Source organism: Crotalus tigris, unplaced genomic scaffold (genome assembly GCF_016545835.1).
Source record: "Crotalus tigris isolate CLP2741 ecotype Arizona unplaced genomic scaffold, ASM1654583v1 scf7180000024437.13266115, whole genome shotgun sequence".
Classification (NCBI taxonomy): domain Eukaryota; kingdom Metazoa; phylum Chordata; class Lepidosauria; order Squamata; family Viperidae; genus Crotalus; species Crotalus tigris.
In genome coordinates, this window is record NW_024100606.1 from 8911359 (window position 1) to 8934792 (window position 23434).

General features: G+C 36.4%; 1 protein-coding gene across 10 annotated transcripts in view; it reads left to right on the forward strand.

Moving 5' to 3' along the window:
- Positions 1-23434, forward strand: part of NEBL (nebulette) — a 241640-nt gene that overhangs the window by 193775 nt on the left and 24431 nt on the right. For 3 of the 10 annotated variants that reach the window (XM_039331492.1, XM_039331494.1, XM_039331490.1), the window contains 10 exons: positions 900-1010; positions 10853-10963; positions 11648-11758; positions 12021-12131; positions 12451-12555; positions 12950-12994; positions 15951-16043; positions 16940-17032; positions 17446-17550; positions 19041-19212. In XM_039331492.1, coding sequence (XP_039187426.1) covers positions 900-1010; positions 10853-10963; positions 11648-11758; positions 12021-12131; positions 12451-12555; positions 12950-12994; positions 15951-16043; positions 16940-17032; positions 17446-17550; positions 19041-19212 — 1057 coding nt within the window. Of the gene's footprint in view, positions 1-641; positions 753-899; positions 1011-10852; positions 10964-11647; positions 11759-12020; positions 12132-12450; positions 12556-12949; positions 12995-15950; positions 16044-16939; positions 17033-17445; positions 17551-19040; positions 19213-23434 lie in introns of all 10 variants that reach the window. The other 7 variants (XM_039331496.1, XM_039331495.1, XM_039331493.1 and 4 more) reach the window with 4 other exon arrangements.

A 23434-nucleotide genomic window follows, 5' to 3' on the forward strand; every position in this document is an offset into this window, starting at 1 on the left:
CCGAAGCTGAGACCACACCATCTGATACGGAATTCGATCCATACGATGACTGCCTTGCAAATGTATCACAAGATGTCATTGATATTTTTATGATATCAGATGATGAACAGGATGATTTTAAAGGCTTTTAAAGGGAAAGTATTATGCCAGCAAAACCTATAAAAATAGCTTGCAGTTATGATGGGCGTTGCTGACTCGCCAGGGACTTGCCCGGCACTTGCTCTCTCTATTGTTTGTTATCTTCCTCCTATCATCATCAGTTCCAGTTTGGTTGACAGCTTAGAAAACAAATAGCATGGCAGCTCCCATGGGTTTATTGTCTTATCCTTCCTTTCAGCTTTAGAGTGAATTAGGAAAAGTTTAATCACTTGCACTGTTTTATGTTTACATGTTTGATGACAAACAGCCTTATGTTTATAAGTGACAGTTTTCCTGCTAAGTACCTTTATGCCATAAGCATTTGAATTAAAATTACCATATTGAAATCAAATCTGATGTTTTTTAATTTTTATTTGGTGTGCGTTGAAAGAGGGGTAGTCTTATACGGCGAGTATAGCCCAAACTCTATATTTTAACTGGAAAAGTTGGGGGTCGTCTTATACGCCCAGTCGTCTTATACGCCGGAATATACGGTACTTCAGAAAGAGTATAGAAAAGATTTGGAAGAAGGGATAAAAGGAAAAGGACTGGCAGTACTTGAAGATACTCCAGATTTGATCAGAGTGAAAAATGCAACTCAGATACTAAATGAGGTAGGTACTGTTTGCAAAGCTTAGTAAATGCCATGGAAAGTTTGTCCACACAAAGTATCCAAGTGAAATAAATTCTTAATTTTGTAGTAAGTGGAAAATTTGTGTTACAGTATTTGAATATGCTTGTATCTTGTGTTTAAATAACAGAAAGAATACAGAAAAGATCTGGAACAGGAAATAAAGGGAAAAGGAGTGAAACTTATTTCAGAAACCCCTGACATCCAAAGAGCAAAGAGAGCATCTGAAATTGTTAGTGAGGTCAGTAAAAGAGGACGTCTCTTTTTAATTGTAGAAATGAAATGCATGCAACTGTTTTTCCCACATCCTAGCAATATGCTTCATTCAGATTCTATGCCACCACGAATCAATTTATTCTGTGAAGTGACTTAAGGTAAGTTGGGACTGACCCAAGGCTTGGTGCAAAGTTCTGCACTTCTGAGCACTGCAGAAAGATACATATTGTATTTCTGCTCTGTTTCTCCATAAAAAGTCAGGGTGAGAAGAAGGCAAGCAGAGGAGCTGATTTGATCAAACCATTCAAATCAAATTTTTATTTGATTTGATGCTGAAACCAGCTTCCTATATAAAACAGGAAAAGGTATCTAAAGGGAGGGGTAGGAGCATTTGATGGGTGTAGGGAACATAAATGCAAGTGGTGGGCAGACTAAATCTACCACAGTACTCTATAATAATGACTTAGATGCTCATTAAGAGCGTTTCATTATGTCACTGATCATCATTTAAAGGATTTTCAGCATTACTGTGTTGAACCTGGCGTTATAAAATCTTGCTCATATGGGTATTTAATCTGGATGTTTTTGGTGTTTTTATTGTTTTAATATGTTTTTAGTATCTTTAATTATACTAAAATATATATTTTTTGAATTGTAAGCCACCCAGAGTCATTGTCTGAGATGGGCAGTTGTAGAAATTAAATTAAATGAATGAATGAATGAATGAATGAATGAATGAATGAATGAAATGTTATAGTAGCATTAATATCTGAAAGCAGCAGGGAAATATAGAATTGTCCTGTGATCCCTGGGTATTTATGCAATAAGATGAGGTCCTGTGCAAATGTATGTGTAATAGAGGCCCCCCAAAAGTATATACTCTATCCAGAGCCACAAGGGCATTGTTTCTCCTGTATTGACCTTGAAGGACAGCTTGACGGGAGGGGCATGACATCATGCTAGAATAAAGGCGGATGGTTAGGTACTTTAAGATTACTTAGTTATGTCATAGGAGAGGCAACATGTCTGTTGGAGTCACTAGCAATAACATTTAGAGGCCTGGCTAGATCAATGTGTCTGCAACACATTGCTTAATGGGTGTTTTGGCCCATCATATCCTTTGCTGAGTAGAAGATCTGGAGAGAAGCCCAAGGATTATATTTTAATTGCTACTGCCTTTTTCCATGCAATCTGAAAATCATTCCTCTCATGGTTAGTGGGACAAGGCCAAGAAGAGAAAGGGAATGTCTGAGACAATAGTTGAATAACAGTTACCCACATTTTAGCCTCCACTTTAATAAGGTCTGTCCCTAGGCAATCACGGCGTTGGCGGACGTGTAGGGCAATCGCTTTCTCCACCGTCCGGTTTTCTCCCATCGGGGACCTTGAAGAGGTCAGAAGTCGCCCTGTAGGGACAACGAGTGAGAAGAGGACCCCTGAGTGATCACGGAAGGGCAGCAGCCCTCCTGTTTGATCCAGGGCAGCTCTTCAAACTGATAGGGAAAAGATCGGATATCAACATGACCTCATCACTAAGCTGCTGACAGCCGAGGCTAAATTTACCAACAAGCACTTTGAAAGCAAAGTGGAGGAATTGGGTGAGACCTGCTCTGTACCCCAAGTACTTTCCTATAAAAAGCTTCTTGAAATGTCTTCCCCCTGTGAGGAGAGAGGGAAGGAAACCTTTTCCTCCCACCCTCTAAAATGGTGGCATCTGACTTTCCGGGGGAAACAAAGCATTGAACAGAACAACTTAATATAATTGGATTTACATCTTTTTGGAATTTGGTGAACCAAAAAGCTCCTACTCTATTGTGACCATTTGCAAAAAAGAATTTAAATTGGATAAGAACCTAGCCTGGGATCTGAAAAAGACTTTAAATGCTATCAGGGACATCTTGTGGCGAAGCTTGGTACAACAATTATTTCTGACAAAGAGACTTGCTCAAAGCCCAGACCTGAGCTTGGTATTATCTAGATTTAATGCTGAAAGAGCAGCTGGGCAGTGAAATTGGTCTCTAGGAAATGTGGAGGTGAACATTTACTGACTCTTGTTTAATAAACGGTCTTCACTAGAAAGACCATCTACAACAGACATGTCAAACTTGTGACATCACGTGATGTTGCGCAACGTATTGGAGCTTTTTTGCCATTGCCGGCAGTGGAGTGGGTGCGGTCTGATATGATGAAACCAGCCCCTGGGCCGGCAGTTTGACACCCCGATCTACAACTACACCAGAAATGGAGGAGGGTCAGCAAAAAATCTTGGCTATGCTAAAATCTATACTTGAAACTATTCTTACAGCCAATGAGACAATGAGATCTAATCTGAAAGACCAAGGTGCCAGTCCAGATGTACAAAGCAAAACCTTGATTGCAATTAAAGAACCAACAATCCAAAAAACAACAGAAGTGGAAGAAGTGAATACCAAGACAGAGGGCTGTAAAGATCAACAAGTATAGTTCACTGAAAATCCAGACAATGAAACAACAACTTTAAAAATGGAAATGACTTTCTATACAAACCTGAAGAAATCTGAGAAAGAAGAAGACCAGATCAAATTGAACACAACTATACCAGAGCAAATATGAGGATCTGGGCCACCAGGACGACAACTTAATGATTATAAATGGGCCAGTTCTTCTAGAAAATTGGCAATTAGATGGTCTCCTTTAATTCAAGTAACATACACAAGAATGTAGGGAGATCAATTTGATGATTTAAAAGCATTGGTATGGAAGCCTAATACACAGCATTGATTGACACCTTTTTCAGTTTCAATGGCACTGGTGAGATGAGCCTGGGTGTTGCACATTGAATGTGATCTCTTCATGAAGCACATATATTAGGAGAAGTAAACATTACTGAATCTGACTTTCAGTTTTGTGCGGTAGTGACCGGTTGTGGGCTTGCAGATTCTCTGCACCCCCACAGCTAATTTTGCCCTGCCTGGGGACCCTAAATGAGTCTAAGTCACCCTGGAGAGGCGACGAAGAAAGAAGGGTGCTCCAGCAATTCTGGAATGGCTGCAGCCATTCCATTCGACTTGGGGAGAGCCTTCTATCCCTACAGAAGAAAGGCTGGCCATATTGCATCGACCAGCCCAAACTACTAGCAACTGAAGTCCAAAAGCACTAACAAGCACAACTGTGAACAGCATGTTTGAAACTGGGTGAGGAATTCAATCTTATCTTCTCTATTCTATATTTAATTTCCTGGAAAAGTTCCCCAAGAAGCAAAATACTTCCAAAAGGAAAGGAGTGGGATTTCTGCCCCACCCTTATACTATCGGAAGCGGCAAATTAATCTTTTTATGGAGGCTCAAAATATATGGAAGTGAAAAACAAATAATTGCTGACACCTAGTGGTGGATGAAGACTATGACAGCTATGGATTTTAATATAAGACTTGGCAAAACCTGGGAAAAGCTAATCTGTGTTTGTGATCTTCAAAGTTTTAACAACAAAGAACGGCTGTGACAAAAAAAGACAATAATCTGGGCTGTAGACAAAGAGAGAATTATAAATTTCAGAAAAAAAAATCTTTTTTGAACTATTTGAATTACAAATATCTATTTAATTGGGATTCTAAAGCTATTTGTAGAGAAAAGAAAGGAAGAGAAAGACTCAAATTTTTGGCCATCATGGATCAGAGACTGTAGAAAGAAAATATCAAGAAAACATAAATATTTCACAGGAGGAGATATATATTTCAAACAACAATGACTTTAAACTACAAAGAAATCCAAAATAACTTTGAAAATATAAATCAATCTATTTCTAAATTAACTCTACAACAAAAAAACCCCCAGAAAACCACAAGAGAGAAGAAGCAGATAAAACAGATAAATGGATATAGAATTGAGAATAGAGACTTAAAGATGGAACTTAACAAAACAAGGAAACATGATTTAATACTAGTGGAAAAAAATTCACAAGAATTGGAAAGAAACAACATCCCTTAAGACAGGGTAGGCAACCTTGGCTCTTTTATGACTCGTGGACTTCGGCTCCCAGAATTCCTGAGCCAGCATTCTGAGGGGAAAGGGAGAGTTTTCCAAGCTGAGCCATGCTGGCTCAGGAATTCTGAGAGCTGAAATCCACGAGTCATAAAAGAGCCAAGGTTGCCTATCCTTGCCTTAAGACTACAAAATAAATCTGAGGACAAGAAAACAGATTGGATAAAATGGACTGTAGAGATGTCAGGAACATCAGAGAGAAAGGAAATGATAAGAGAAGTGGAGAGAAAGAAAAAGATTTTCAACAAACGTGAAAAGACAGAAGTCTCATACAAAGACACTTCACCTGATTTACCGTATATTCCGGTGTATAAGACGACTTTCTAAACACTTAAAATCTTCGTAAAAGTCGGGGGTCATCTTATACGCTGGAAAAATATTACTCAACAAGTTTTCTCTCCCCCCCCCCCTCACTCAAAAAGAGTCCTAGGGTTATTATTAAAACCAGCCGATCAACTAAAGATATCTCTTTCCAGCCTCTATACTGGGAGTACGATAGGCATTATCTGGCTGTCGTGACAGTAAGTTTTCCTAGCGGTTTAATCCCCATTCTATAATGCTAACCGTCTCCTCTCTTCTTCTCTCCCTTTTGCATTCCAATTCCTTGCTCACCCCTCCAGGACTGCGGATTGGTAGTGGCCATCCCCTGATTAATTCATTCAAAGGAAGTAGAAAGGGATGGCCCATGTAATGGGGAAGGGGGGGAAAGAGTTGTAGGGTGGTTTTTTTTTATATAATGAAAACAAACCTAAGCATCTGCGTCCATTTGAGGCACTTCTCAGTGCTTCTTCATGTAGGCTTTTCAGCGTTTATCTCTCACTGCCAGTGAGAGTAGCTTGGGGGAGGCGGAGCTTATGGGTCTGGAAGGGGAGGGGTGTCAGCTAAATTCCTCTCGGATTTACGAAGCAGGAATGGAGTGGGGACAGAAAACAGCTACACAATCCTTTCGCCTGTCGACTTCCACCGAGTTTATACAAGCAGTTCCCCTCCCCCCGCCTAAATAAACTTGCATGGTGCATTTGTGGTGTTATTTATGGCAGATCCTGGCTGGTCAATCTGGCTCCCATCTATAAGTACTGTAGTGCACTGAGTTTTAATAACAAATTAAAAGGAAAGCATTTACTCCCCCCCCATTACCTGAAAAGGGGGCAACTTATCACATTTGTGGAAATGCAAGTTTTCGAACGGCGAATGCCTTTCTTACTTGGTTTATTAACTGCTTCCTTCCCTAAACATTCTGAGCATAGCTGGCTCAGGAATTCTGGAAGTTGAAGTCCATGAGTCATAAAAGAGCCAAGGTTGCCTACCCCTGGCCTATAAGATGACAGGAAGGGTTGGGCAGGCAGGGAGAGCTGACCCACCCAATCCAAGCAGGCTTTGTATACAACAACCAGCCAAGGTTCATCGCTTGCTGTGATTGGCTGGTTGTTGTATACTGGGTACATACAGTACAGCACCAGTATCTGTACCAGTTCATACAGTACAGCACCAATACATACAGTACAGTATACAAATGTCCAATAGTCAAGACCCCATCATGGCTCCACCAGCCAGAAGAAAGAAATATGAAGCCAGTTTCAAACTTAAAGTTGTAAACTTTGCCATGGAACATAATAACTGCGCTGCTGCAAGACAATATGGAGTAACAGAAAAGATGGTTCGGGACTGGAAAGCAAATGAAAAAGCATTAAAGAGTATGCCAAGGGGTAAGTGTGCATTAAGAAGAGGCACCCCACATTGGCCAGAACTCGAAAAACATGTAGCAGACATGGTGAATGAGCATCACCAAAACGGTTATGTAGTGACAAGAAATAAAATACGTTTGTTTGCACTTCAGTGGGCCAAATCTAACCCAGATCACAGCAACAGATTTAAGGCCACTTCATCCTGGTGTACTAGATTCTTGGAAAGGCATAATATGGTACTGAGGCAAAAGACGAAAATTGCACAAAAATTACCTGCAGATCTTGATAGCAAAGTAATTAGTTTCCATCAATACGTAATATAACAGCGCATTAAACATGGCTATGCATTAAGTAGTATTGGAAATATGGATGAAACTCCAATGAATTTTGATATGGTTGGAAATAAAACTGTCCATCAAAAAGGTGAAAAAACAATTTTAATTAAAACAACAGGACATGAGAAATCCAGTTTTACAGTGGTACTAGGATGCACAGCTGATGGTGCCAAACTGAGACCAATGATTATTTTTAAAAGAAAAACAATGCCGAAACTCAAGTTCCCTGTTGGTTGTTTTGTACATGTGAATGAAAAAGGCTGGCTGGATGAAGAAGGGGTAGAGCTATGGCTTGATAATGTATGGAGCAGGCGACCAGGTGGACTTATTCAAAAACGTAGTCTACTGGTGTGGGATATGTTCAGGGCTCATTTAACTCCCAGCACCAAGCAAAAGCTTGCAAGACTAAACACAGATGCGGCAGTTATTCCTGCAGGATTAACATCGTTAGTACAGCCACTGGATGTGTGCCTAAACAAGCCATTTAAAGATCGCATTCGAGAACAGTGGAATGAATGGATGGTTAGTGGCGAAAAGTCATTCACAAAAGGAGGAAACATGCGTGCTCCACAGTTGGATGTTTTGTGCAAGTTTGTCATAAAAGCCTGGAATGATATTGATGCAGAAACAATAATCAAGTCTTTCAAGAAGTGTGGCATATCAAATTCATTAGATGGTATGGAGGACGACTACTTGTGGCAAGATGAAGAGGAAGCCGAAGCTGAGACCACACCATCTCATACGGAATTTGATCCATACGATGACTGCCTTGCAAATGTATCACAAGATGTCATTGATATTTTTATGATATCAGATGATGAACAGGATGATTTTAAAGGCTTTTAAAGGGAAAGTATCATGCCAGCAAAACCTATAAAAATAGCTTGCAGTTATGATGGGCGTTGCTGACTCGCCAGGGACTTGCCCGGCACTTGCTCTCTCTATTGTTTGTTATCTTCCTCCTATCATCATCAGTTCCAGTTTGGTTGACAGCTTAGAAAACAAATAGCATGGCAGCTCCAATGGGTTTATTGTCTTATCCTTCCTTTCAGCTTTAGAGTGAATTAGGAAAAGTTTAATCACTTGCACTGTTTTATGTTTACATGTTTGATGACAAACAGCCTTATGTTTATAAGTGACAGTTTTCCTGCTAAGTACCTGTATGTCATAAGCATTTGAATTAAAATTATCATATTGAAATCAAATCTGATGTTTTTTAATTTTTATTTGGTGTGCGTTGGAAGGGGGGTAGTCTTATACAGCGAGTATAGCCCAAACTCTATATTTTAACTGGAAAAGTTGGGGGTCGTCTTATACGCCGGAATATACGGTACTTTTTATATCTACAGCAACATTTACGAAAACATGTAAAAACTTTTTGATTCAGCAAAATACATTGATTAAGAAAGATACTGGGCAAAGAAAAAAGACTAAAGTGGAAATCAAGAAAATAAATGATGGGACTTACCAGAGAGAATACTTAAAAAAGAAACATTTGCTTGAATATGGTTAAAGAAACAGAAAAGTTTTGGAATATATATGTCATTCTAAGAGTGATGAATTCCCTAAATAATATAGTATGCTTTTTCCCCGTTTTTGTTCTCTTTCTTGATATGAGTAATATAAACAAGTTGAAATGACTTAGATAAAGGAAATGTTTTAGATACTTAAATGTGATTGAATTTAAGAAAATTATAATGGATAAAAATGTTTTCAATAAGAGTTAAAGGACTAGATGACTAGATGTATTAAATGGAATGTTTAAAGATTAAACATATTTCTAATTATGATTAAAAAGAATAAGAAATTTAGGAAACAAATATATATTAGCTTAGGAGGGATATATATTTTAAGTAGAATATTATTTTTTATGTTTCTTTACTCTTGCTCTCCTTTCTTTTTTTTCATTGTTCTATCTTTTCCTTAAGAAATGTAAAAGTGTGAGATGGTTCATATGGAAAAATAGAGTCAAATTTTTAAATGTAATTAATTTTTGAGAAAATCTTAACCAGTGAGAATACTTAGAACCTGGTGGGAAAAACAAATTAAAATAAGAACTGTAACAAGATCTATGATAACGCAACCAGAATGATTGGATAGAAAAGAAATATTATATTGATATGACTATTATTTTCAGGAATATTGGGAAAAATATATATTTAATTGTTATCCATCAAAACAATAAGAATTGTATTAACTCAATGTTTGCAAAAGAGGATATTTTGGGAAAAGAGGAAATCAATTAAAACCATTATGTGGATTATGGATTATAGAAATCAATTGTTAATGATTGTTTTACCAATGTAACCCAGACAACACACTGTTCACCAATTATTGTGTATGTTTGAAGGGATTTTATGTTGTGGGAAGAGTATCAATGGTGGCTCAGCCTTTCTTAAATCTGGCTTGTTCTTCTATAAGTATTTTTCTTGTACTGACCAGTCCTGAAATTTCCATTGTAGATATTGCGTACAGTTTGCTAATTGTGCTGAAAAGGATGATCAATCTAAAATTAGTAGGGTTAGAGCCATCCTTTTTCTCCTTTTTATATATAGGAATAATGATTGAACTTGGGAATTCAGCAGTAGGTGTAAAAAGGGAAGCCAGAATGAAGCCCAGAAGCCTAAGTTGTTTTTAAAAGATCTCTGGAGGGATTAGAATTTCCTGGTTTTAATTAAGCAACAAGATTCTTAATTATGTTATTGTCACAAGTGCCCTCGTTGGCAGATTTTCTATACTTTTGGTAAGGCATCCACTTCCAATAGACGTGCCTATGTAGAGTTCCTGAAAGTATATCTCCCAGGTACATGAGGGGATATAACAGTCTATCATGAGTGAGCTATTGCTGTGGGAGCTTGATGTGATGTACCAGAAAAGGGGTGTTTTTCCTTTAGATAAATGAATTATAATTTTGACCATGTGTCTTTTAAGAGAAATGCATTCTCATATTACCTGGTTGTCAAAGTGGATTTGCTTTCATCATTGCCTGGGGGTTGGTAAATGCCTAGGGAGGAGGGAGGGATAAGGAATGATGAGAGCCTTCTATCGCTGGAGAGGCGATATCCACCAAGGCCAAGTTCTCGGAGCTACTAGCCAGTGCAGACTATTTTCCCAAAACAAAAGTACTGAGTCTAATTGGTAGACAAAAAATGTGGGTGGCCCAGGGGTCAAAAGGCATTTTAACTATGTGGGTTTTCGCGGGAAAATTTCAGAGTCGAATTTGCTTCTGCTGTGCCTAAATGGATCTGTCAATAAAGTTTTACTCTTGGTAATTCATACGTGCCAGTAGTTTCTTTTTTTGGGGGGGGGGAAGATGTGCCAAATGGGATGGTTGACACTAGTGTGTGTTGTAAGGAGGTACCTGCAGTAAGAACAGATATGTATATGAGAATATTATTTCATGCATTCATCTTGTATTAATTATTTATATTTAAACAAGTAAATAATACTTGAGGTAATATAAAGTCTCATTCAAAGTAATGAAGCATTCCTTATTTGTTTAAAAATATTGGTAGACAAATATACCAAAATTGAGTATCTTATTAGAAATTAATAGTATTACAATCCAAAGTTACAAGCATGTGTTTGTGTGTGTGTGTATGAGGGGGGGGGAAATCACACAATAACTTTTTAAATAGACAATTCTCAAACATGTTTATTGTAGACTCATGTACATTTTACAATTTTGAAACAGCCTATTTCAGAGAATAAACCCTCAATTCTGCTTGTACAAGTCATAAGACTACACAATATACTGTATGTATACTTTATACTCCCATCCCTAAACTGATGCTTGTGAGTTTATAGTATATATTCTTATATTCACAGAAAGAATATAGAAAAGATCTGGAAACCAAAATTAAAGGAAAAGGAATGCAAGTTGGCACTGATACTCTTGAAATACAGCGAGCAAAGAGAGCATCTGAAATTGCAAGCCAGGTTTGCTTAAGATATTTTCAAAGCATAATTCTATACATTATAACTTAGCATATGATATTACTACATTATGTTGCTATTAGTTAACTAATTGGGGAGCCTTTCATACAGTCATTCAGGCCCTGGCCAACTCATAGCTTGACTACATGGGGCTGTGCTTGAAGACTGTCCAGAAGCCTCAGCTGGTCCAGAATACAGCAATGCAGGAAATGATGGGCCTGCTTCATTATGCCTTGTTATGACCATGTAACAACTCAGCTAGTAAGCTATACTGGTTGCTAGTTTGCTTTCGAATGCAATTCAGGGTGCTAGTTACCTGGCAAATTTAATAAATTATTGTTATTGTAATTATTATTACTATTTAATCATAATAATATGAAATCACAGCTGCTAGTTCTTTATCTAGTGTTCGCCTTCATATACTTCAAGAACTAGGATGGCAAATCAAGTCCAAGATGGAATAGAATAGTAAAAGTAAAAAATGAACCTATGCACCTATGATTTGTAAAAATAGAAAATCAATAAAATTATATATATATAAAATGTTACAGTCCATTTGTTCTGAATGTATAAAACATTTTGATCTTCTAGCGTATCACTTAACAAAAGCACCATAGATTAAGAAAAGTTCTGAATAAAAGCTGAAGCTGCTATAAATCTGATTATTTCCTTTTCTGCTCTTTATAGAAAGAATACAAAAAACATCTAGAAATGGAAATTAAAGGAAAGGGAATGCAAGTGGGCATGGATACTCCTGATATACAACGAGCAAAGAAAGCTTATGAACTCGCAAGCCAGGTTAGTCCAGAACAGAGGTTTCAGTGGCATCCATAATAAAGTATAATAGTCCTTTAAAATGTGTTTTGGTAAAATTCTTCTTTTTTTTTTTGAGAATAGAAAACATACAAAAATAATAAAATTAAATCCCATGGAAGTGTAGCCAGACATCAGAAATCTAGTTTGTGTAACAATAAAATATTTGAAATCCCATACAAGTTTGGATACAAATAATTAAAGGTTGCATATATTTCAGAATTCTTTACTGTGCTATGACTTGCAGAAAGAATATATGAAAGACTTGGAGACTGAAATCACAGGGAAAGGAATGCTAATAGGCCCAGATATTCCAGACATACAGCGAGCAAGGAAGGCATCTGAAATAGCTAGTCAAGTGAGTAAAGAATGAGCAATAATTAAGAAACATTCATAGAACAGGGATATTTTCCTGGGTGTAATGGTGCCTATTCTGATAGCAGTCTTATTTTTAAGAACTGCAACTTCGTTTTGGAACTTGGGGTAACTGAACCATCTGGAATTAATTATTTAGATTTTAATGCCCAGTTTACAATGGCCCAGTTTATTTAAAACTGACAGCGGGAATGAACTTTTTAATGGTAATCAAATTTATGTAAATAAATTTAATCCAATTTCAACTGCCAATTAATGTTGGTATATTAAGTGTGTATATAAATGATGGGATATTTTTTCAGAAGAAGTATAAAGATGAAGCAGTGAAGATGCTATGTACTTATTCTGCAGTGCCAAATACTCCTGAAATTGAGAGGATTAAAAATGCACAAAGAAATATCAGTGATGTAAGTAGTAGTAATTATAATAGACATATTTCGCAATATGTAGTATTGAATTAACTCTCTTGTATTTCAGAAAATGGTAAAAATGTGCATATTATTTCCAAATGCATTGTATAAACTTTCTGGTACAGAGTGTATCTTAGGAATTAATATTTTGATCTGGGAACTAGTTTTATACTGTTTCCATGAAAAAAAATTGGATGTGTCTATATGTGACAAAAATATATTTAATTCAGGTAGATCTTACCTTTATCTTAAACTTTTCATCTACATAACTGCAAATAACTTAGATTCAGTAAACATAATTCACAATCAAGATGTAAATGCAAATCAATATTTCTCTCTCTCTCTCCCTCCCTCTCTCTCTCTCTCTCTCTCTCCTGCATCCCTCTCTCAGACCTGTTTTCTATTATTCAGCTGCATTTTTGTATCTGGAAAGCCTGTATGTACCGATATACTTCTAAACATATTCACTATAGTTGATTTTCAATATTTAAAGTAGAGTTGGTAGGATTTTGCCCAAGCAGACTAAGTGTATTAAGGTCCGACAACTTTTTAATAGGAGGTCTGCTTTAAAATCATTTAAATTTGACCAGAGAGGCAAGAACTAAAGAATGCATGAATGACATATCATAGTATTTATTTATTTAAAAACTTAATAAGGAAGGAAATAGTATTTTTAGTTACTAATTAATTCTTTTTAGTACTTTTAGTTACTAATAATTAAATCCAGTACATTTTTGCTTCATCAATGATTTGGATGAGGGGATAGATGGGGAACTCATCAGATATGCATACGATACCAAACTGACAGGAATAGCCAACACTCCAGAACAGGGGTCCCCAAGCTGCGGAAATGGCTGGCCAGTGCACATGTGCGCACACACTGCCTGCCACTCTCACTAATGCCTGCGGCCCCATTTGCACATGTGCGCGGGTGCAAACGGGGCCACTAGTGCTGGATGGGTGTGCACAGCCCATCTGTGCATGTGCAAATAAGGCCGCTAGTGCCACACCAATGCGCGCAGTACAGTTTTCATGCATCCGTGCATGTGCTCCAATTTGGAACCTGCTCTCCTTCCCTTTGGGCCACGAGCCCAGAAAGTTTGGAGACTTCTGCTCCAGAAGATAGGCTTAAGATACAGAAGGATTTTCAGATTTGAACATTGGGCGCTATCTAAAACAATGAAATTCAGTGGTGAAAAAAGTAAGGTCTTACATTTAGGCAAGAAAAAACAAATGCATAGGTATGGTGTAGGTGGTACTTGGCTTAATAGTAGTAACTGTTAGAAGGACCTAGTTAATATCAGCCAGCAATGTGCTGTCACTGCCAAAAAAGCCAACACAGTTCCAGGCTACATTAACAGAGTTCACGTGAAGTGTTAGTAACTCCTTTATAATGACTTGGTAAGACTACACCTGGAATACTACATCTAGTTTTGATCGCTATAATGTAAAAAAGATGTTGAGACTCTAGAATGCAGAGTAGAGCAACAAAGATGATTAGGGACTGGAGGCTAAAACACATAAAGAATGGTTGCTGGAATTGGGTATGATTAGTTTAATGAAAAGAGTACAGGTGACATGATAGCAGTGTTTCAATATCTAAGGGGCTGCCACAAAGAAGAGGGAGTCAACTTATTTTCCAAAGTACCTGAAGGCAGGACAAGAAGCAATGGATGGAAATAAATCAAGCAGAGAAACAACCTAGAACTAAGGACAAATTTCTTTACAGTTAGAACAATTAATCAGTGGAACAACCTGCCTCCAGAAGTTGTGGATGCTCCAACACTAGAAGTTTTTAAAAAGAGATTGGACAACCATTTGTCTGAAATGGTATAGGGTTGCCTGCCTGAGCAGGGGGATGGACTAGAAGACCTCTAAGTTTCCTTCGAACTCTGTAATTCTGTCATTTTGATTTAAGGTTCTGTATCCAAATTTGTCAGGTAGCTTAAATATTATAAGCTACTATAAACTCAAAAGTTTATAGTACCACTGAGCGAATGGAGTTAGTTACAGTTTCACGAATCAAATGAGGACTGTAAAAACTACTAGACTGAAATGAATCATAAGAATTTTATGAGATTTTCAATTACTTATTTAATAAATTATTTAGTATTTCTCCTACTAGTATTTTCTATAACCTAAAGTGAGAAACATTTTATTCAATAGGATATAATTACTACCTGGTTGCTTTCCTGACTCAAGCAAAGAGAGATTGCTGGAGTTCACTTGAAACAGGCAGAATTAACTCAACGGACGAATCATACAAAATTAGTTTTATTCCAGGCATCCTCAAGACATTAACTCACAGTTATTGTAGAAGTTCCTCTGAAACGTAGATTGTAATCTAGACCCACTGCGTAGGTAAAAGGATAATAGATTTCCCCATTCTAATGGAGCTCCTAACCTCATGGCTAGGATTCATGGAGACAAATAGACTGGCACGTAAACAGGATATCCCATAATAAAACACAAGACCCTGCCAGTGGCCAATTAGAACACAGATATAACCAGGTAACAACTAAAACTACATTTCCCAGAAGGCCATTCTTAAGGGGACAGCATTTTAACCCTTAAAATGCTACTTGCTCTACACACAATTCTTAATTCTCAAGCTAGCTATATATTCTGGCCAGATGGCTATATACTGGATCAGCACAATTGCTGATTAGGAGCCCCATATGCATTTTTTCCTCTCTGTGCCTTCTACCACATACTCCACATTATCACATTATACAAAGTGTCTTTATGTTCACCATGATGGCATCACTCATCAGAGAGATTATACAATGATGGGTATATGCAACATATAACACAAAGCAATGACAGCAATAGCATAATCTGTGCCATTTTGCAACAACAAAGTGAAATCTAAAATACTTTAAAGTTTCTTTGAAGTGCTCTGATTGCATCTGGATGAAGATGAAGAAATGTTTCAGGAAATGTAAGACAGTTATTCTGTTTGCTCAAGACTGATATAAATAAAGACTTTTACAGTTTCTTATCTAAGGGCAGATAATGAGATATGGTGCCTACCTACTAAATTCAATATTGAATTCAGGTTCATTGCAAATTTATCTATCTGTGGGAACATTAGAAGCCAAATCTCAATGAATGATTAGTTTTAGTCTTCAGCTTGGATGGTTCTTCCAGTCATTTCCTGGCTCTGTTTTAAAAAGAGTTGTATTGGACTCACATGTACCCTATGAAGTAAGCATTTTAATTAGTGCTGTACCCTAAGGAATGTTCTTTTAATGCAAGATTTTATCTACTATGAATTCCAGTGGATAAGAGTTGAAAAACAAAAATTTTAAATAATAGAATAGTTCCTTCCCCGCTCATCCAAAAGTTTCTTAGAAATGTTGTATTTATTTTATTTTATTTGTTTAATGAAGGTACTATACAAGAAAAGATTAGGTGCTGGCATAACAGTAGCAGAGACCCCTGTGATTGAACATGTAAAGAAAAATCAGAAAAATATTAGCACAGTAAGTTTAACTGGACTTATACATTGTGCTTTATATAAATAGTAAAAATTGTAGTAGTGATGTTATTATTGTTCTATGCTGTGAAATAAAATAGTGTAATAGAATCAGATATTCAAAATACAGGTATTTTGGTATACCCATATTTGAAATCCTGTAATCTTGCAGATAAATCTTTCTTCTCAACACTGTTATTCTGAAACTACTTTTCTAAATGTTCTAAAATCCTTATAAGCAGTGCTTTTTTTGTAAAAAAAAAAAAAAAAAAAAGGTGCCGGAACTCACACATGTCATACAATCCACCTTGCCTACCCTACAAGGTTCCATCCAAAAAAGATGCCGGAACTCCGTTCTGGGCATTCTATGACAAAAAAAAGCCCTGCTTATAAGTATGAGCAGCACTACTTTCTTATAATTGCTTTTATTACCTTCCTCCTGATTTTGAAGAACTTTTGATCATTTTGCAACTTCTAATAATGTTCTGATTTTTACATGTTAGCCTTTGTCATGAATGCTGAAATTATTCAATCATTATGCACTCACCATATTCTAAATACTTTAGAAAGAAATTATTTTTGTATATATATATTTTTCTAGGAACTTTTACTTTGAATAGTGTAAACTCCCACTGAGTTGGAGTTACTTGAAGTTTCATTACAATGCTTTCGCCTTTAAGTAAATTAGATTTATGTTAGCAATATTTATGTATATTCATATTTTCATTCCCTCCCAAAGAGTGAACCAGAGAGAAAGCAATCTTTTTATCCTTTTATATGCAGTATTAATAATGTTGAAACAAACCGGTAAAGGGGAATTTAACTATCAAATGTTGTTTAATGCAATGCACTACTTAATATGGTTCAATCACAGGTTGTATGTGTTTAATTATTAATTATCAGGTTTGCTATAAAGAGCAGCTTGGTAAAGGTATTTCAGTGAGTGTCACTCCTGAAATGGAAAGAGTGAAGAAGAATCAAGAAATTATCAGCTCGGCAAGTCCTTTATCTCTTTTTTTCTTTTAGTTGTTTTGCATTAATAAATTTATGTTTTTGGTCAAGAATGGATCTTCCTCTTTGAAATTTTAAAATGACTATAGAAAGGTGTGCTCATTCATATGGCCTAATGACTGTCATTAATTAGGTGGAAATAAGTGTGCATTTTTTTGAAGCTCTGTATCATTTTTGTGTAATACTACCATTAGTTCTTTGAAGTTTAAATAATCTTTCTTTGTTACATCCATTAGCCATTCAAATATTATAAACTGTAACTTATTGGGTCACTGATATTCAAGTTTGAATGGACATATTATTGCAGTACTGCTGATGATAATAACAATATTGTTAGTATTTTCAAAGGTTAACTGTGGTCAAATATTTCTGTGTAATGATGATGATGTATTTTACAGGTCAAGTACAGCAGAGATCATCAGCAAATGAAAGGTAGACCTAGCGTGATTCTAGACACACCCGAGTTAAGGCATGTCAAAGAAACACAAAACATCATCTCAATGGTAGGGTAGATTTTTCACATAGGTAGTATGTTCTAAGGAGCAATATTGTGTTGTACACTGAATTAACAGACAAGACTTTGCACACACAACTGAAGTGAGAATTGATTTCTTCTTATAGCATGGTTGATGGAGTGGAGTTGCTAACAATGTAATTTCCCCCTGCAATACTAATTAACCAATTTATCTAATAATTCACTGAGTGGCTTTTTAAACACATGCCACATGGTGCTTTTCTTTTCACATGCCAAAACTTAATAGGAGAGGATGACACACACTGCCTTGTGCCTGTGCATGTTAGAGTTTCATGTGTGCAAGTGAATTCTGAATGTGGTTGTTGAGATCATTTTGCAAAGTTATGTATATGGATTGTGCAGGATACATTATGATTTTGGAGAAGGGTTAAAAAGGTAGAGGGGGTCTCCTTATTTGTGGGTTCTATTCCAGTATATAAAACCAGTAAATACAAAGTCATAAGAAATAAGGTCTTCACTCTACAGGAATTGGGGATTGGGTTTCGGAGACTATGATCATTCTCTTTTCCTTTTACAAGCTTTATCACTTTTCCTCCCCTATTATTCTATGACAATGCACCTACATGTGCTCCTCTTTTTGCTCACTTGGTTGTGGCAAATCTTGTTGGATCACTACTGTTGTAAAATTTCACACTGACTGGTCTGTGTTAGCATCCTACAATATTGTGAAGGAGACAGATTTTGCTGGTGCAAAGAAGCCATATGAATACTTGTGACTGTACTGCCTATGTACTGTAGGATCCAGGAAGAACAAACATAGGAATGCTGAATAGATCATCTAACTCTTATAAATATTTTTTATGTACAAAAACTTTTTTGTCATGTTTTTCCATCTGCAAAGTAATAAAAAATAAGGTCCAAATTGCAATATGCTGAAACTTTTTCCATCAGTTTTATCAAAAACTGATCTCAATGGTTCAGTCATAGATATGCATAACTGCAGATATCAGTATAGAGACTTTGCAATAACTGGGTTAGCTTTAGTAAATTTGTGGATTAATATAACACACTATTTGAAATTAAGCCAGTTTAATATCAACACTTGCATAAGAATGTAATTGGTTGTGACTAATTATGCAATTACTTAAAATATTCTTAAAGATCATCACGGAAACTGACATATGCTATAGACATAAAGGCATATACTGGCAATGAAAAATTGCATGTTGATGATTAAGCATTTATGCAATAGACACACAAAATGGGATATTATCTTTGCCTGATGGAATAATATCTGCCAGGTGAATCAGTTATCCCTTACTTTTGTACTCTCTGTAGCCTCCATTAGTGACCTGCTGGAGCCAATTTGAGGAAAATTCAGGGAAGAAAAACAAAAGAACATACTTCTGCGTGATAGTAATTCTGTGTATTGTTGAATACAAGCCAATGCCAATGCCCAATAATTTTTTACTGTTCTTAATACTTGAATCTCAGAAAAATATACATATTTTTCTCCAGGTCAAATATCATGAAGATTTTGAGAAGACAAAAGGCAGAGGATTCACTCCAGTAGTGGATGACCCTGTAACTGAACGGGTGAGAAGGAATACCCAAGTAGTTAGTGATGCTGCATACAAAGGTGTTCACCCACATATAGTTGAAATGGACAGGAGACCTGGAATAATTGTAGGTAAGTCAATTCTGTAAATTTACTGAATCAGAAACACTTGTGTCGCCATCTCAGATTATATACATATACATGCACATGCACATGTGTGTATACACACACACACACACACACACACACACACACATATATCTTGAGTGTTTTTTTGATGCACCCTGTCGGCCCAAAAATGATCTCAACAACCACATTCAGAATTCACTTGCACACATGAACACAGCCCAAGTTCGAATCTCAGAAGGGTATGTCTGGCTATATATATATAGTGATCAGATATGACAGAATGTAGTTTGAAGTGGAAGGACTACATTCTAGAAGAGCAAAAAATAGTGAAGTTTAGGCAGATTGAGTGGGAGGAAAATTGCCAAAACAGCCCCTCCTTAGGAGTTATATGAGTCTATGTTTAATGGTGTAAGTAGTTTGCTTTAGCTTGCAAAGGTTTCTATCTATGGATGAGGAACAATAAAAGGAAATTACTTAGAAGAATCTTTATGTCTGTTTTGATTTTTTGAGCCTGACATTAGATAATTATTAGTATAACTGAAACTCTAATGACATTTGAAGTTATGCACTTTTGTGTCATATCAAATTTCTTTATCATATTAGAATGCTAGGTCATTTAGGATTATCAGACAATAATTGTTTCCCAGCAAAAATGCTAATTGCAGTGCCCTCTAAAGTAATGAGAATATTATTTAACCCAATAATTAAATAAATTTTAATCTATCATTAAATTACTTGACAATAGCTTAATTTTTTTAAAAAAAGACATAATACAAGAAGTATTTAAATTGTTAATATGAAAACCCAATATTAACACTTTTAACTATTTTAATAATAAAAGTAATCACAGAACAAATTGCCATTTGACATTTTTATAGATCAGTACAAAAGGAATTAAGTTCTACCATTTCAGTGTCATGTAAGACAAACATTTTATTGTTATAAAATATTATTTTACTTGGTAAGTATAATAGTTCATCTGTATACTAAGATGAAAATAAAATGTATTCATTCTTTTGCATGTAACTAGTTTAAAACTCTCCTCAGAATATTTGAACAGTGTCAGATTCTGTTTAACTAACACTGAATTGGCAAGTAGTGAATGGCTAAAGTTAGTAGTCCAATCTTTCTATAAGATACTGGATTAAGAAAAACTGCTTTAAAAACTAGTGAATTAGATGCAAACTTTTTTCAATATATATATTGTCATATTCAATATCTCTTTATGCTTTTACTATATGAAATTTCCATACTCATATGAAAAAATTATGTGATCCCTGCTGATTTTGTACTGACAAAGAAATGATCACTCTATAATTTTAATGGTAGGCTTATTTTAACAATAAGAGATGGAATAACAACAAAAAAATCCAGAAAAATGCATTTCAAAAGAGTTATACATTGATTTACGTTTTAATGAGTGAAATAAGAATTTGATCCCCAATCAATCAGCAATCAGGTGTCTTTTATATAGGTAATGAGCTGAGATTAGGAGCTCTCTCTTAAAGGGAGTGCTCTTAATCTCAGGTTGTTACCTGTATAAAAGACACCTGTACGCAGAAGCAATCAATCAGATTCCAAACTGTCCACTATGGCCAAGACCAAAGAGCTATCTAAGGATGTCAGTGACAAGATTATAGACCTACACAAGGCTGCAAAAGGCTACATGATCATCACTAAGCAGCTTGGTGAGAAGGTGACAACAGTTGGTGTGATTATTTGCAAATGGAAGAAACACAAAATAACTATTTATTTACTTATGAGACTTATATACCGCTTTAAGTGCAAGCACTCTCTAAGCGGTGTACACCAGTAAGCAATGTATATATATATTTACATTGCCCCCAACAATCTGGGTCCTCATTTTACCTACCTCGGAAGGATGGAAGGCTGAGTCAACCTTGAGCCGGTGAGATTTGAACCGCTGACCTGCTGAACACAGTCAGCTAAAGTGGCCTGCAGTACTGCACTCTAACTGCTGTCCACCTATCAATCTCTCTCAGTCTGGAGCTCCGTGCAAGAGCTCACTTCATAGAGTTTCAGTGATCATGAGAACGGTGAGGATTCAGCCCAGAACTACATGGGAGGATCTTGTGAATGATCTCAAGGAAGCTGGGACTGTAGTCACCAAAAAAAACAATTGGTAACACACTACACCGTGAAGGACTGAAATCCTGCAGCACCTGTAAGATCTCCCTGCTCAAGAAAGCACATGTACAGGCCCAACTGAAGTTTGCCAATGAACATCTGAATAACTCAGAGGAGAACTGGGTGAAAATGTTGTGGTCAGATGAAAGCAAAATCAAGCTTTTTGGCATCAACTCAACTCCCTGTGTTTGGAGGAGGAGGAATGCTGCCTAGAACCCCAAGAACACCATCCCCACCATCAAACATGGAGGTGGAAACATTATGTTTTGGGGGTGTTTTTTGCTAAGAGGGCAGGACAATTTCATTGCATCAAAGGGACAATGGACGGGGCCATGTACCATCAGATCCTAAGTGAGAACCTCTTTCCCTCAGCCAGGGCATTGAAAATGGGTCATGGATGGGTATGACAATGGCCCAAAACACATGGCCAAGGCAACAAAGGAGTGGCTCAAGAAGAAGCACATTAAGGTCCTGGAGTGGCCTAGTCAGTCTCCAGACCTTAATCCCATAGAAAATCTGTGGAGGGAGCTGAAGGTTCAAGCTGCCAACATCAGCCTTGAAACCTTAATGACTTGGAATGGATCTGCAAAGAGGAGTGGGAAAAATCCCTCCTGAGATGTGTGCAAAATGGTGGCCAACTAGAAGAAATGTCTGACCTCTGTGATTGCCAACAAGGGTTTTGCCAACAAATACTAAGACATGTTTTGCAAAGGGGTCAAATACCTATTTCACTTATTAAAAGGCAAATCAATTTATAACTTTTTTGAAATGCATTTTTTCTGGATTTTTTTTGTTATTATTCTGTCTCTCACTGTTAAAATAAACCTACCATTAAAATTATAGACTGATCATTTCTTTGTCAGTGGGCAAATATACAAAATCAGGAGGGGATCAAATATTTTTTCCCTCACTGTAAGCATCTTAAGGTTTTATTTTTGAGGCCATGTCTCATTTGCTAGTGAAAATCAGTGTGACATAGTGTTTTGTGAAACATTAAAAACCATTTGTAACAAACTCTTACAAAACAGCAAATTAAATTGATAAATTGCAATAAAACCCTTCTTATAGATTAGAGGCTCCCAACCTTTTGGGCACCAGGGACCAGTTCTGTGGAGAAAGATTTTTCTGTGGACCAGAGGGGGCAAGGTTTCGTGTGCTGCCTGCATCCAGTGGATGGGGCTTCACTTGTTTGCGTGGCCCATTTGCTGGTATGCTGCGGCCTTGTGCTGATCCATGGACTGGGGGTTGGGGATCCCTGTTATAGATAAAATGTGAAATAATGGTTTGCATCATATCTTTTATGACTGGGGTACCATCATGGAGACAACACTATTCTCAGATACCCTTGTCAACTGGCATTTAGGAAAAGATAGGTTTGGGGCTTGCAAGCTATTATTGCAACTTGGCAGTCAACAGAGACGGCTTCATATTATCATACCACTCATTAGAATAATGCTTCATTGAGTACCATTGACAAAGTAAAAAAATGAAGACCTGGACGTACTTATGTTTTACATTGTAGTTTCTGAATATGAATTGCAGAACATAAACAAAGCTTTTTATAAGAATTTGGAAGTTTCATAATAATTTTTTCCACACAATATGAATTAATTCTCAAAAAGAGTAGAGGTAGATATTTGTACACTTTACATATATTTGGTTATCATTTCCATACAATATACTTTTGTAGATATAGGACACACACACACACACACACACACACACACACACACACACACACACATATATATATATATATATATATATATATATATATATATATATATTATAAGTTTAGATACACTTTTATGTTTTTATGTTACAGAATTATACCAACATGGCTAAAATTCTGAATTATTATAGGGAGCAAATTATTTTGAAAAAGATGGTTGCTTATGAAACAGCTTCTAGACTGTTCTAGAAAACTTGCTACTATTTTGACTACAAACAAAATATGAATCTACTCTTATGGCTGGACTAATGTAAATAAACCAGTGTTTCATACAACCAAGTAGATAAAATCAATATAAACAGAAAATTTGATACCATAGATTGTTTCCCAGCTCTATTTGAAAAT